The sequence below is a fragment of the Saimiri boliviensis genome, chromosome X, assembly GCF_048565385.1.
Source record: "Saimiri boliviensis isolate mSaiBol1 chromosome X, mSaiBol1.pri, whole genome shotgun sequence".
NCBI lineage: Eukaryota > Metazoa > Chordata > Mammalia > Primates > Cebidae > Saimiri > Saimiri boliviensis.
In genome coordinates, this window is record NC_133470.1 from 61,125,395 (window position 1) to 61,142,005 (window position 16,611).

The window sequence follows — 16,611 nt, forward strand, 5'->3', positions numbered from 1 at the left end:
AGATAAAAGATAAAACTTTTTTTCCCATCAAATTCACAGACAACTGACTTCTTCTACCCATGAACTCCAGGTTAAAAATCCCTGCCATGGATACTGTTTGAATAGTATTTCAAACATGAGTATGTATTTTTTCCCCCAAACAGAATTTGTCATAGCACACACACACTTGAAAAGCAAAAGCATTGCTATTTTCAGTAAGAAATACACCAAGGACTTAACGCTTCACTGTTCCAATCAAATGGATATAGGCCACTAAAACCTCCTTGCAGGCAAATAAATCGTGTGGGTTTTTTGTTTTCTACATCAGGGAAGAAAGAAATTTATTAGCTGAATTTTTTTTTCACTGTATAGAAAAGTCTTCTGACAGATGTTAGCTGAATTTTAACAAACATTTGTGCATGTGGTAGAAGGGAAATGAAAAAGATGTAGGATGCAGCCACCCCCTTCACCTTTATCACGGTGGGAAGCACGGAAATGGTAAGCTGAACTTAGATGCAGACTGAACTGCTGAATCACGTGGGCGACCGAGCAGGGTAGGCATGTCTGCCGGGGGTCTCTCGACCTGCAAGAGGGTCCCAATACCTGGAAGAGAGCGTGTGCTTAAAGAAATAAAGAGAGGCAGAGAAAGCAGGGGTCCGGAGGGCTGGATAGGCCGTGCCTAAACAGCAAACTTTATTTTTCAAAGGCCAGGAATAAATACACTTTCTTTGCTCTGGTTTATGTCATTGCAAGAGGAAATGCAAATCTATACCTTACATGGCCTATACAATAGAGAAGTCAAGATACACATCAGTGGTTGTAAAAAGTAATAGAATTTCCTGTGATCACAAAGCTTATTTACATCCAGACATTATTCCTCATGGCTGCAGGTATTTTTGGTTTGATCCTGTTTTAGGACTCACATGTGAAAAGATTTTCTGGTTTTGCTCATCAGAATATCTTTTAACCAGATTCTCCTTTGTCTGCTCCTGACTCAACTTATCTCAACTCCCCCATTCAGGAGTTTCTGAGTCTGGAATCAAAGCCATCCGTATAGTGGCATTTGCTTTGCAAATATCCCCACAGTTAAACCATTATCTAGGGTACAAGGCAGTCCTGAAAGTAAAGAAAAGGTTAAAGCTATTAAAAGCTAAAAGCAGAAACTGGTTGCTGGTAGGGAGTCACTCGGTCTAGCAGCACCGCATAGTTTAAGCCCAAACTATATTGTGGTTAATATTAGAAACTGATCATCCATCTTTCAGTTCCTTCTTCCCGATAGCTCGACTGCCTCCAGTAGGAAACTGTGTTTGGGATCAAGCTCACCGTATAGTGAGACCCACGCCTTTTGGGGGTCTCACACGGGAACGTCCCCCACAATCACACAGTTATACCAATATTTCAAAAATGATATTCAATCATATTACCCTAAAATATTAATAATTGCATTTAGTAAGAGCAACATTTTGTTCCATCAATAAATAACCTGAAATTCAGCGTATCTCTTTTAAACTTCTGTAATCTAATACACATGAGATTATTAATGTGTATATACATAAAATTTACAAGTAACTTTTATGTGTATGGTATATAATAAAAATATTTGGTCTTTGTCCCTGGTTCCTGACATATGGCTCCTGAAAGCCTTGAAATCTCAATTGGTTATCTTTTGTGTCCTAATGAGATAGCTCCTGGCTGGAGGCCCCTAGTAGCTTGAGGATGGGGGCTGGTCACCAGAAACAAGGCATGATTAGAGGGAATATTCAGCCCTAACCGCAACCTCTGCTGAGGGGAGAGGGGCTGAAGATTGAGTTAATCACCCAGGGCCAATTATTTTATCAATCATGCCTCCCTAAGGAAACCTCAAAAACCCTAACAATAGAGTTTGGAGAGCCCTGGATTAACATATCAAAATGTTGGGAGGGTGGTATGCCCAGAGGGCATGGACGCTTAATGCACCACCCCCATACCTTGCGCTGTGCATCTCTTCCGTTTGGTTGTTCGAGTTGTATTCTTAATAATAATCTGGTAATAGTAAGTAAACATTTCCTGAGTGTTATAAACTATTCTAGCAAATTATTAAACCAGGGAGAGGTCATGGGGACCCCTGATTTGTAGCCAAGGCAGACAGAAGTGTGGGTAACATGGGAACTGAATACTTATAACTGACGCCTGAAGTGAGGGCAGTCTGGTGGGACTTGTGGAGTCTGATGCTAACTCTAGGTAGTGTCAAAATTGAATTCTAGGACACCAGTTCAGTTTTGAACTGGAGAACTGCTTGATGTGGAAAACTCCCACATTTGGTGTCAGAAGTGTTTTGAGTCAAAACAGCTCAGTGTATTATATTCATTTACACAAGATTAAAAATCGGTTTCACCCCAACTACGTCACCATAGGGAAGTGATGGCCTCACTAAGCCTTTGTTTCCTCAAATGAAAAATGGAAATGCTACTCTCCCTCCACCTCAAAGGATTATGGTAAGGCTGAAATGAGAAACCTGTGTAGAGTGCTCAATACAGAGTACCTCATCAAGGATAGTCCACTTCTCTGGTGACAAGAGTCCAGCGTGCTATACTGCACTTTGTTTCTGCAAGGTCAGTTTACAATCCAAAGATAAACTGTGATAGCATGTGTCGGAATAGACGAGATACTTGGTGTGGAGAAAAGGAGAACGCAGTTAATGGTGCATGAAGAATGGCTAAATGGTCAGCAGTGACTCCAGGGCAAGCTACCAGTGATCAAGAATCCTAGCACCAGGTACCTATCTCAGCTTTCTGCTGTTCCAGTTTAGTACCCTTTATCCAAAATGCTGAGGACCACAAGTGTTCTGAATTTGCTAGTATTTGCATACACATAATGAGATATTTTGGGGATGGGACCCAAGTCTAAACATGAAATCCATTTATGTTTCATATTCACATTATATACATAGTCTGAAGGTAGTTTTATAAATTATATTTAATGGTTTTGTGCATGAAACAAAGTTTGTGTATGTTGAGCCATTTCATTATCCTTTGTAGGCAGGCTTGCATGGAAGAATCTGGATCTGTGTGGAAAGGATATATAGTAGTTGAAGGGGGCTGACAGGGTCTCTTTTCCTTTGGGGATGCTGAGTAAACTGTGTTATACACCTGCATTTTGACTGTGACATGTCACATGACATCAGGTATGGAACTTTCCACTTGTGGCATCATGTCAGCATTCAGAAGGTTTCCCATTTTGGATTTTTGGATTAGGGACACCAATCTATATTAAGCTGAAAGCATTAAACAGCATGTTCACAAGCATCTCTTAAGATCTGGAATGCTAGTGACAAGCTCTGCCAGTCTCAGTGAAAGAAAGTGGATGGAAAAAACAAGAAAAGTAACTTTAATTCTCTTAACTGAACTGTTACATACAAAGATTATCACTTTCAGAGTAAAATTAAGAATGGCCAGAATAATTTTACAAAACTTTCCAAGAAACAACACAGTTAAGTTTACAGAATATGCCTAAAATATAATATTCAAGTGAAGAAATATTAAGCTAGTGCTCAGAATACCGGACTATGGAGTGGGGGGAGTTGCAGGGCAGAAGTTGCTTTTTGAGATCTTTCTTGCCTTAACCCTAAATGCTTCGTGTTCCCAAACAATCCAATTATGGAAACAAAATTCCTCATATTACTTCACTTTAAAATACAATAAACAGGTTACATTCTCAAGTGTTAAGCTGTTTATACAAACTTAAAGTCAAGAGCATAACTTCAGGATCTGCACTTTTTATGTCGAGCGCTTTAACTAAACAGTTTAGGGCCTCCTGGAGTTTTCCACACTCTTTCAGTTCTTTTCCACGCTTTACAAGAGTCTCATAGTCATTCGCAGCCTCTGCCACCTTATCCTGGGGAGAACCAACCAACTGTTCACCAGACAAGGGCTCAGGGGAACCAAGAGAGGTCTCCTGAGCTAGAGCACTAGACTTAGACATCATTGACCAGCTGGACTTGTTTTCTGAAGACTGTGTTTCTCCGGAAGGATCCTCTTCTGTACATTGAGAGGCTTCGCCACTGCTTTCCTCTGCCCCTTCTTCTGGATAATCTTCGGCACCCTTTGCTTCACTGCTGTCATCAAGTCTTTCCTCCATATCCTCCACATGGTCTAAAACCATATTAATAAGAGACCTCCTAGAAGACAGAGATCTTCTTGAGTTCATAGACTTATTTACACTACTGGGTATCTGAGATGAAAAGAACCTTCCTGGTGGACTGATGTCATTTTTGGGAGTTGAAGCATCAAATTTTTTCACACATGAGAATTGAAAGAGAGATGTGTTGAATGGGTTTGTGTTTGAGGTATCTTTAAAAGAATCATCTTCATCTTCATCATCTGAAACAATCCTTCCAGCTTTACTTCTGATTTTTGCTTTAACTACTACTTCTTCTGGTTCATCATCTTTCTTAGAAAACTCCCAACTGAGACATGTTTTGCTATGCACAAACCCTGCTCTGGAATTAGCTGCAGAGCCACACAATCTATTTCCTTTTTCAACATGCTCTAAAGACTGACTGGAAAGATTTTGTCTGTTGTCTGCTGAGTCTTCCAAGAAAAGATTGAAATCACATGCATACTGTGGTGAAGATGCTGAAGCTTCCTCTTTCAACTTGGCCTCATTTGCTTGAGCATCCTGTAGTACACTATGGGATGCTGAAAAGTCATCAGCTATTTCAATAATGGATACATTCGATTCTGCATTTTGACTTTCATTTGTTATGGAAATAATGGGCCAAGGATTGCAATGATGTAAAATCTCATCATCCTTTAGTTGATCTAGATTTGGCCCAAGATCAGCTTTAGTTGATTTGCTGGGTAAATAATTAAAAGTTGCTAGAGGATCCTCTTGCAGTGCCTCCTGCTTAGGCCCCTCTTGTAATGTCTCTTTTTGTAGAGCTTCATTTTTAGTTGCAAAGCTTTTTTCCATTCCCAATGAAGAGTTCATAAAAACTTCTACACTTCCAAACCCCTTGGATAAAGTAGCTATAGAGTAAGCACTGCATGTACTTTCACATGGGTGCCTACCATCTTGCAAGGTGGTAGCATTCATCTTTATACTGGAAAGATCTTGTTTCTCACTCTCTTCGGTCAGATCATCAATAACTACACTTGCCATTTTGGAACTGATATCTTCTTCCTGAGTATGATGAGTACTTATAAGAGGTGAAGGCTGAGGCTGTGGTTTATTCAATTTAGGGCATTTCTTCTTTGTTGAAGAAGGAAATACACGTTCTCTTAGCCAGGCCCCCTCATTTCTATTTCTTTGTTGTTCCATCAGGAGCTCTTTATTTTGAGACTCAAATTCAACAAGGAATTGAGCTTTCTGAACCCTTTGTTGAATATAGTGAGATTTTTCTACCACATCAAGCTCTTCTTTAATAGACAGATCACATGTGTACATCAAATCATGGTCAGAGATTCCAGCTATCCCCAAAGACTGCAGGTAGGCAATATGTTCATCTAGTTTTGTATCAGATTTCCTCTGAGCAGCATGCAAAGACTGAAGCTGCAGCTGGGTTACAGAGTTCTGAAGATCCTCGATTGTAAAGAGTTCTCTTAATTCTTGTTTACTAAAATATCGGAAAGGGTTCTTTTTTTCACCAGTAGTTTGTCTTATTAATGAGTCCTTGAAAACCTGTCTTCTGTATATTTTTTCCTCTACAGTCCCACAAGTGATTAGCCTGTAAACCACAACATTTTCTTTTTGTCCAATTCTGTAAACTCTATCCACAGCTTGAGCATCGGTTGCAGGATTCCAGCTAGGGTCAAAAATGACCACTCTAGTTGCTGCAGTTAATGTTAAACCGACACCACCTACTTGAGTGGTAAGCAGAAAAACAGAGTAATCTTTATTTTGCTGGAACAAGTTAATTCTTTTTTCTCGTTCCAAAAGATGAGTAACTGTCCCATCGATTCGCAGTGTCTTAAAGTGCCTATTCTTTAAGAGGCGTTCGATAATGTTTAGAATTTGCCTCGACTGAGAAAATACCAGAGTTTGATGTCCCTCATCTCGCAGCCTCTTAAGTAGGCCCATTAGGAATATCATTTTTCCAGATTCTTCCATCAATGTGTCATCACTTATTTGATCAATATGGCCCATGTCTGGGGAATCTTCCCCTTCATTTTCATCTCGAGCAGAGAATGTGACAGTCCTGAGATTTAGCAAACCACAAGCCCGTGTAGACAGCAGCCTAGGATGATCACACAGCTTCTTTAAGACACCTAGCTCAGCCAAAGGTGACTGCGTCTCCATTAGCAATTCCTTGATATGATCTAAAGACACAAATTTCCTGTATATTTCTTCTTGTAAAGGCACAAGTCGTATCCAAATAATTAAATCATTTTTCCTGGAAAGGGAAGGCATTTCACAAATGGCATCAACATCTGGATTATTTTCATTAAGTTTGACGTCTGGGTTGCTTGTTTTCTTCTGTACTTCTTCTTTAGTCCTCCTGAGAAAATAGGGTTTTATGATTGCCATTAAGTTTTCAGATATTTTAAATCCCAAGGCTTTTTCCCCTGCGGTAGCATCCTTCTCTCTTGCTCTAGTAATAGGATTTTCATACTCCATTTTAAAAGTTTTTAATGTTCCCAGCAGGGATCCTTGACAAGCAAAATCAAATAGGGACCATAGTTCTCGTAAATTATTCTGGATTGGGGTTCCTGTGAGGAGGAGGCGATTACTTGCAGGAACAGCACGAGCACATATTGCTGACTTAGTAGATGAGGTTTTTATTTTATGTGCTTCATCAAGGATGACATAGTCCCACAGAAACTCTTGGCCCCTAAAGCTTGAAAGTTGTTGCCAGTTATTGATTAACATTTGGTATGTAGTGATAATGACACCATTCCTTTGCTGAATCCGATTGAGGTTTCTGGTTCGTTCATCCTTGCTAGGACCATGAAAGGTTTTGACTCTCATTCCTGGAGTCCACTTAACAAATTCTTTTAACCATGTGTTAATAAGATTGGTTGGCATGATCAGCAGCACATGATTCACAAGTGAAGCATCAAACATACCAGAAAGGAAAGCAATTATTTGAACGGTCTTCCCTAATCCCATATCATCAGCTAAAATACCACCTTTTCTTCCATCCCGATACAGGCTATAGAGAAAAGCTACACCTTCCTTCTGATGCTCAAAGAGTTGGTCGTGCAGTTCTCGATAAAGCAGCAGGCCAGAGTTGCACACATCTGTAAATTCATCATCTCCCTGTTCTGCCAATTCCTCCAAGGCTTCCTGTATTTTTTGGATTCTGCTCAGCACCTTTTCATTGGGAAAAATGTCCTTTGCCAAATTGAAAAATTTTAATGCTGCTTCCAGATCTCCATTCTTAGCTGCTTCTTTGGCCTCTTTCACATATCTATAAAATAAATAATAAAATAAAATAAAAAAGAAAAGAAAGGAAACACTGAACATTCAGTCTAAGAACGCTTTAGAGTTCATTTTGGAATCCAAACTGCAGCTGGACTTTTAATATCCTCAATTCAGGATGGGAAAGATTAGCACAGAAGATGCCAGTGAAAGCTGGTGTCACTTGAGACACAAATATCCACCAGATGCTGCCAGCAACACCTTCAGACACTAGTTGTGGAAAATTAATGTGCAAAGGTTATTGATTCCACAGTACTTTGTTAAAGTTGGCACCCATAAGAAATATGAAGTGATTTTTTTTGTAAAACAAACAATCCTCTATGTGTAGGGACAAGGAAACATGGGAACTTCTCTGGCCTTATTTTACTAGAGCACTGTGATGCATTTGACACTACTGACCACTACTTTCCCCTCTTAAAATCCCCTCCTTTCACCAGATTCCTATAGATTCCTTCTGGTTTTCCTCCTCTTCCCTGACCATTTCTTCTGTGTTCTTTCTACCAGAGGACTCAGTCCTAGGACCTCTTCTCACTCTTTTTAGTCTCTCCTCAAGTTTTCCCAGAGCTTCCACTCCCACCTATGTGCTCATGACTCCCAAATCACTCCCTCTAACCCAGAGCTGTCCCTCAAGCTCTAATGTAGAACCATTCAACTGCCTTCTGGACATCTCTCCTTGAAGTCAAATTCAATTCATCCCAAACTAAACTCATTATTTCCCCTCTAAAAACATGTTTCTCCATTTGTGTGGTAGTAAATAACACTACCATCTGCTTAGCCACCCAAACTTCAAATCTGAAGATAATCCTTGACCCCAACCTAAATATGAGTCATCCTTGTCCTTTCCTTTTTTTTTTATGCCCCACCCTCAGGCCAGGCAGTCCCAAGTCCTACTAACTTTACTTCCCAAGTTATAACAACCTTCTTTCCATCTCTGCTACCACTACTGTGGCCCAAGTCACCATCATCTCTGGCCTGGATAACTGCAGTTTCCTACTCACTGGTCTCCCTACATAAACTCTTACCCTCTCCAATACACTCTCTATATAGCAGCCAGCAATATTGTCTTAAAGCGTAAAAGAAATCATGTCACTCCTCTGCTTAAAATTCTAAAGTGGTGTATGGTCAATTAATTTCAGTAAGGATGCTAAAACAATTCACTAGAGAAAGAAGTCTTTTCAACTGAATATCCATGTGCAAAAGAATGAAACTGGACCCCTACTCATACCATACAAGAAAATTAACTCAAAATGGATCAAAGACCTAAATCTAAGGGCTAAAACTACAAAACTTAGGAAAAAATATAGGTGTGAAAATCTTCATTACTTGGATTTGGCAATATCTTAAATATGATGCCAAACACACAAGAAACCAGAGGGGGAAAAAAAGATATACAGGGCCTGGTGTGGTGGCTCACGCCTGTAATCCCAGCACTTTGGGAGGCCAAGGCAGGAGGATCGCTTGAGGTCAGGTGTTTAAAACTAGCCTGAACAACATAGCGAAACTCCTGTCTCTTAAAAAAAAAAACGGAAAAAAAGATATACAGATGGGCAATAAACACATGAAAAGATGTTCAACATCATTAGTTATCAGGGAAATGCAAACCAAAACCACAGTGAGATACCACTTCCCATTAGGATGGCTGTAACAAACAAGTGGGAAAATACCAAGTGTTGGCAAGGTGTGAAAAACTCCCACTACTGGTGGGAATATTAATGGTTCAGAGCTGCTTTGGAAAGTGGTCTTGATCTATGTTCTACAGCTTGAAGGAGAAAATAACATTTTAAAATTATTAGACTATTTCCAAGTTCCTGAACTGGTAACTTACCCAGTATCCTGAAACTCCTATGAAACCTGCCTGGAGTTCTGTGTAACTCTAGCCAGGCCTCTCCCCCAGGCACTAAAGTGCTGCCCCTGATCCCTAGCTCTGGGCCAGAGTCCCCACTAATCACACACACCATCCCTATAAATGGCAACTGTCTTATAAATGGCAAGTGTCTGCCCAGACTTGTTAGCACCAGCCTAAAATTCTTATTGGGGTGCTCTACCCACCCTCTGGAACCCCCATTTGTCAACCTCTGCCTGAACCACAACCAGAGTTTACAGTATTCCTTGGACATCACTGCTTTTTGGCTGGGTTAAACTGCTGCTGTGAGCCAAGCTGCCTTCCCCAGTCCCTGGTTCACCCTAGTTAGCAGGCCTATCTAACAACTGCATCTCAGCTCTTCCTCTCCCCTCAGTCTATTCCACCAATTAAGTTGGACCTAGGATGGTATTCTTTCCCTACAATGGAAAAAAGGGGAAAAATAAATGCTTTTTATAGCACTGCTCTGGATATCTGATTATTTGCAAGACAAGAATGCTTTTTACAATGCAGTTTGATTTAGCCACTTAGCTTCTAATCACTTTTATTTTTCAGGGCTCAGAGGGAAAAAAATGTCCTTTTTATTGCTAATGTAATGATTTATCCATCTATAGCACACAAGATCCTTAATGATCTGGAGAACTTAGCTAACATTTCATGGGCTCAAACATTTTTTCAGAATTGCTCCCCTATTTTCCTTGAAGATAGCTGGGGAGAAGCTATCTACTACACCCCTCAAGCAAGAGAACAAGGAGAAGAATAGTGCTAGAGTATGGGAGGAAATGTCAGTTTTTAATTCCATAGGAAGGGACAATAAAGCAACAATTTTTATGTTTAAATGATTACATCTGAAATTATATGACTAGAGTATAGTTCTCTTTAAGTATTGTTTAAAAGGACATCTAATCGCCTCCCACCAGGTCTCTCCCCCAGCACGTGAGGATTACAATTTGGATTACAATTCAAGATGAAATTTTGGGTGGGGTCACAACCAAACCATATCACTGGTGCACGCCTGTGGTCAGTCCCAGCTATTCGGGAGGCTGAGGTAAGAGGTTCACTTCAGCGTGGGAAGTTGAGGCTGCAGTGAGCCATGATTGCATCACTGCACTCCAGCCAGGTGACGGAGCAAGACCCATTTCAAAAACAAAACAAAAGAAATATTATATACAAACAACTCCTGGAGAAAGGGGATACAACAATTAAATTGGGCTATAAAGTCCTATTACTTGCAAAGCTATCCCATTATTGGCAGAACTGCCCAGTTGCTAACTCCCTAGGTCATAACCCCACCTAAAGGTCTTCTCCATAAGAAGTCCTACCCAAGTGGCCATTTAAAATCATCTCTGTGGCTGGCCACAGTGGCTCATGCCTGTAAGCCCAGCACTTTGACAGGCGAAGGTGGGCAGATCACCTGAGGTCAGGAGTTTGGGACTAGCCTGGACAACATGGTAAAACCCTGTCTCTACTAAAAATACAAAAAATTAGCTGGGCATGGTGGCAGGTGCCTGATCCCAGCTACTCGGGAGGCTGAGGCACGAAAATCACTCACAAGGCAGAGCTTGGAGTGAGCTACGATCATACCACTGCACTCCAACCTGTGCAACAGAGAAAGGCTCCATCTCAAAAAATAAATCAATAAAAAATAAAATCATCTCTGTCCCAAAGCTGTTTCCCCAGATGCAAACATCTTCCTTGATCATAGCCAATAATACCTCTCGTCATCCAATCCACCTCACTTTGGAACTGGCTGATACCTTCAGAAATCTTTCTTTTCCACAGAGGGTCCGCCAGTTCAGATGCTCAAAAGTTTTTCTATCTGGAGAAACCAATAGGCCATACTATTATGCCTACACCCCAAAAAGCTAAGCTCAGTTAAACACACAGTGTTTGCAAATGAGCAGCTGAAAAGGCACATAAGCTTAAGTTGCAGAAGACACACACTTGATTTTCCTTGCTGTGGAGGGCCCTCTGGAACATTCCCTACAGAGTTATTTTAGAATGTGAAGACACAGCCAGGTGTGGTGGCTCAAGCCACTAATCCTAGTACTTTGAGAGGCTGAGGTGGGCAGATTGCTTGAGTCCAGGAGTTTGAGACCAGCCTGGACAACATAGTGAAACCCCTGTCTCTACAAAAAATAGAAAAAAATCAGCCAAGTGTGGTGGCATGCGCCCATAGACTCAGCTACTGGGGAGGCTGTGGTGGCATGAACCTATAGACCCAGCTACTGTGGGAGGATGGCTTGAGCCTGGAAGGCAGGGGTTGCAGTGAGCTATGATCGTGTTCCCACTGCACTCCACCCTGGGCTACAGAGCCAGACCCTGCCCAAAAAAAAAAAAAAAGAATGTGAAGAGACAGAAATCTGAATGAACAGACCCTGACTCAAAAAACTTCATTTTCTTCACATGCAAAGCAACAAGAAATGCTCTTTGTTTTTAATCTGGCCACCAGCCACTAGGCCCATATAGGAGTAGAGGAGTCTAGACCTGCTAATCTCAGTGCATGTGAGTGGGGTTATCACTGTCCTCTCAGCAAGAAACCAGTTTCCCTTTACTGATCCAGCTCCTGGAGTATCAGCTCCCTGACATGTCTCTATGTCCAGTCTCCTTGTCAAGGTGTATGTGTATACTTCAGACACAAGAGTCTTTTGATTCTCCATCAAAATCAATGAAACATAAAACATTTGGATGACATAAAAACTGCAGGTAACCTGAATATCAGTATTGAAAACAGGTTTATTTAAAGCCCAAGTCATGGCAGAGTAGGTTACGAGGATTCCTTCCTTTTGGCTTCACTTTCAGGGATGGTCATTTTAATCAAAGTGGGGTCATTTTAAAATCTCATATACGGGAGGCTGAGGCAGGAGAATCACTTGAACACGGGAGGTGGAGACTGCAATGAGCCGAGATTGCACCACTGCATTTCAGCCTGGTGACAGACTGAGACTGTCTCAAAAAAAAAAAAATTACATATAAACACAAACTTAATATTATTAAATAGTAGTGATTTCTGAGATAAGTTAGGGGAGAATATGGTTCAAATTTCAGTCAAGCAATATTTAATAATTAGCTTTTCCCTGCTTAGTGCCATAAGACAGGCATTTAAGAAAAGAAAACAAACACTGTTGATTTACTCATAATAGCCAAAAACTGAAAACAACCCCAGCACTTTGGGAGATTGAGGTGGTCGGATCACCTGAAATCAGGAGTTCAAGACCAGCTTGGGCAACATGGCGAAACCTATCTCTACTAAAAATACAAAAATTAGCCAGGTATGGTGGCAGGCACCTGTAATGAGGCAGAGACAGAAGAATCGCTTGAACCTAGGAGGCAGAAGTTGTGCTGAGATCACACCAATGCTCTCCAGCCTGGGTGACAGAGCGAGACTATAATAATTTAGGCCAGGCGCAGTGACTCACGCCTGTAATCATAACACTTTGGGAGGCCAAGGCTGGTGGATCACTTGAGGTCAGAAGTTCGAGATCAGCCTGGCCATCATGGTGGAACCCCATCTCTACTAAAAATACAGAAATTAGCCAGACATGGTGATGGGTCCTGTAATCCTACTCGGGAGTTTGAGGCAGGAGAACTACTTGATCCCGGGAGGCAGAGTTTTCAGTGAGCCAAGATGGCACCACTGCACTCCAGCCTAGATGAAAGAGTGAGACTATGACTCAAAGAAACAAACAAACAAACAAAATAAAACAAAAACAAAAAAGAAACAATCTGTGGTATATTCATACAATGGACTCAATAATAGAAAAGAAAAAACTACTACATGTCTGAATTTATACATGTATGAATCTCAAAAACATGCTGAGGAAAAGCCAGGCATAAAAGAGTAGAAACAGGCCGGGCACGGTGGCTCAAGCCTGGAATCCCAGCACTTTGGGAGGCTGAAGCGGGTGGATCACAAGGTCAAGAGATCGAGACCATCCTGGTCAACATGGTGAAACCCCATCTCTACTAAAAATACAAAACATTAGCTGGGCATGGTGGCGCGTGCCTGTAATCCCAGCTACTCAGGAGGCTGAGGCAGGAGAATTGCCTGAACCCAGGAGGCGGAGGTTGCGGTGAGCCGAGATCGCGCCATTGCACTCCAGCCTGGGTAACAAGAGTGAAACTCCGTCTCAAAAAAAAAAAAAAAAAAAGAGTAGAAACAGTGTAAATTCACTTATATCAAGTTCTAAAATAGGCAAAACTAACACATGGTAGAAAACATCAAGACAGGGTTGCCTGTGGAGGTGGAAATTGCCTGGGAAAGGGCGTGAGGGAACCTTCTGGCGTGATAATAGTATTCTATACTCTGATAGGGGTTTGGGTTACACAGGTGTATGCATTTGTCAAAAGTCACCAAACGTATACTTTAAGATATGTGCATTTCTTTTTTTTTTTTTTGAGACGGAGTTTCGCTCTTGTTACCCAGGCTGGAGTGCAATGGCGCGATCTCGGCTCACCGCAACCTCCGCCTCCTGGGTTCAGGCAATTCTCCTGCCTCAGCCTCCTGAGTAGCTGGGATTACAGGCACACGCCACCATGCCCAGCTAATTTTTTGTATTTTTAGTAGAGACGGGGTTTCACCATGTTGACCAAGTTGGTCTCGATCTCTCGACCTTGTGATCCACCCGCCTCGGCCTCCCAAAGTGCTGGGATTACAGGCTTGAGCCACCGCGCCCGGCCAAGATATGTGCATTTCTATGAAAATTTTACTTTGAAAGAAAAAAACTAAACAAATATTGAAATCCACTTAAGAGTTTATATGCTGAAGTGTTTAGGGGGAAGTATCCTGATGTCTGCAATTTACTTTGAAATATCCTTCAAAAAAAAAAAGGATGGATTGATAGAATATGTATGTGGTAAGAATAGGTGTGTGATAAAGCAAGGATAGTAAAATGTTAATAACAGAATCTAGGTGGTGGGTCAAAAAGGGAGACTAAAAAGACAGCTTTGCCAATGGACTGCTGCCTCTCAATTTGAAGGCATACAAAACCAAGATTCATAATACGCTGCAATTTGGTTTTTTAACTAGCACTCTAATGTAACTGTTCTCACCAAGAACACCAATCTCCATATTGCCAAACTCCATGAACAGTTTTTAGTCTTTATCTTTCTTGACCTTTCTGCTGTGCTTAAAACCACTGATCACTACATCCCTCCTCAAGTTTTCCCTCCCCCTTGGGTTTAATGGCATACACTCTTCTCTCCTATTTTTCTTCTGCCTCTTTAACAATTCAAGATGCTCAGTCTGCAAATTGAATTCCTCTCCCTCCACATATCCCATATAAAATGTGGCATTTCTGGGGATCTTCTTGTTGTCAGTGTCCTTCTGATTTCCCAGAAGATTTTATCCATGGCAGTGCCCTGTACTAGGTTAAATAGAGTCCTCCAAAATTTCATGTCCACCTGGAACCCATGAATGTGACTGGGACTTTGCAGATGTTACCAATTTAAGATGAGGTCATACTGGATTAGGGTAGGCCCTAACCCCATATGATTAGTGTACTTATAAGAGGTAAGCTGAGACACTGAGACATAGAGAGGAGAATGCCATATGAAGATGGAGGCAGAGAATGGAGTGATGCATCTACAAGCCAAAAAGCTTCTAGGATTGCCAGTACCACCATAAACTAGGAGAGAGGCTTGGAACAGATTCTTTCTCAGTCTCCAAAAAGAAAGCAATCCTGTTGACACCTTGATTTCAGACTTTTAGTTTCCATAACTGTGACAGAATATCTAAGTTTTTAAAAAATTGTGGTAAAATACATATAACATAAAACTGGCTATTTTAACCATTTTAAGCATACAATGGCATTGATTACATTCACAATGTGCAATCATCACGACTATCTTTCTCATGATACCAAACAGGAACTCTGTATCCATTAAGCTATAACTCCCCATTTCCCCCACATCCTCAGTGATGTCTAATCTTTTTATCTCTATGTATGTGCCTATTCTAGATATTTTACGTAGGTGAAATCATATATTTCTCCTTTTGTATTTGGCAGTGGTTAATGAGATAACCTTGGGCTGGAAGATTAAGGAGCTGGAGGTACTAAAGGTCTATATCCATTGTAAAATAAATTAATTGTCTCTGGAGAATTTTTCATTTTTAGTTAGACTTTATTCCAAAGGGTCACAGTTAGGATGTTAGCTACCAAATGCTCCCCAAAATAATAAAACTTCCTTCTGCTGAAGAACATTGGCTAGTAGGATCCCCTGTAGATGCCAAAGCACATCTGCCATGCCAAAAAGAAGGATAATTTTGGTTTTGGCATAATTACTGTTCTGCTGTTTTTTTTTTTTTTTTTTTTTTTCCGGAGTTAGCCAACAGGTTCAGTTCCTCTCTGAGGGCATGTTGTTAGCATGTAGGAGGATGCTTTCTTCCTGTTTATTCTGGCAGAAATGTATTTGCCCAGTTCAACCAAAAGCTGCACTAAAATGTTCAGGTCTAATTACAAAGGAGGAGTTCAACAACCCTGCCTGCTTTTACTCACTTTGAAATCGGTCTTGCTCTTCCTGCCTGCTTGTATTCTCTTTATGACAGAGTATGAAGGACCTAAAAGAGCAAGAAGAACCTTGGCTCTTTTAAGCCATATAGTTTGGTTCAAAGTTCTTGTCTGAGGAATCCAAAGCCAATAACCGGATCATACTACAGAAAGCCTTACACTGTTTTCAGCGATTGCTCTTATAAGTGAAATAGAGTACGAAGCTAAACAGTGTTAAGCCCGAAACCAAAACTTGCATAGGCTCCTAACTTAACAGACCCAGGCTACCGTTAAACTGAATATTATATGTATCTTATATTTCACAATAAAACTTGTAAAGAATGTTAACTGCCCACCCTAGTGGCCAGGAGATAAGATCATTACCAGAAGGTGGACATGAAAGCTTATTGAGCAGATAAAAACATTTAAAAACACAAAAAGAACAAAATACAACAGCAACCATAATTCCCTACACCTAAGCAAGACCTGAAATATGTTTCTCCATGCTGTTCCAGGAAAGAACAGTATAGAACTCTTGATTCTATTTCACTGATCTGTATCTATACTTATGCAAATACCACACGGTCTTCACTACTGTAGCTTTGTTTTAAGTGTTGAATTTAGGAACTGTGAGTCCTCTAACTTTGTTTCTTTAAATTTTTTTTTTTTTTTTTTTTTTTTTGAGACAGAGTTTCGCTATTGTTACCCAGGCTGGAGTGCAATGGTGCGATCTCAGCTCACCGCAACCTCCACCTCTTGAGTTCAGGCAATTCCCCCGCCTCAGCCTCCTGAGTAGCTGGGATTACAGGTATGCACCATCATGCCCAGCTAATTTTTTTGTATTTTTAGTAGAGATGGGGTTTCACCATGTTGACCAGGATGGTC

At 40.9% G+C, this 16,611-nt stretch overlaps 1 protein-coding gene across 1 annotated transcript in view; it reads right to left on the reverse strand.

Annotated features, from left to right (window-relative positions):
- Positions 1 to 634: 634 nt before the first annotated feature.
- ERCC6L (ERCC excision repair 6 like, spindle assembly checkpoint helicase) overlaps positions 635 to 16,611 on the reverse strand; it is a 44,949-nt gene continuing 28,972 nt past the window's right edge. Inside the window, exon 2 of the mRNA XM_003944456.4 lies at positions 635 to 7,366. Within this exon, the coding sequence (XP_003944505.3) occupies positions 3,673 to 7,366 (3,694 nt within the window). The 3' untranslated portion in view covers positions 635 to 3,672. The remainder of the gene's footprint in view (positions 7,367 to 16,611) is intronic.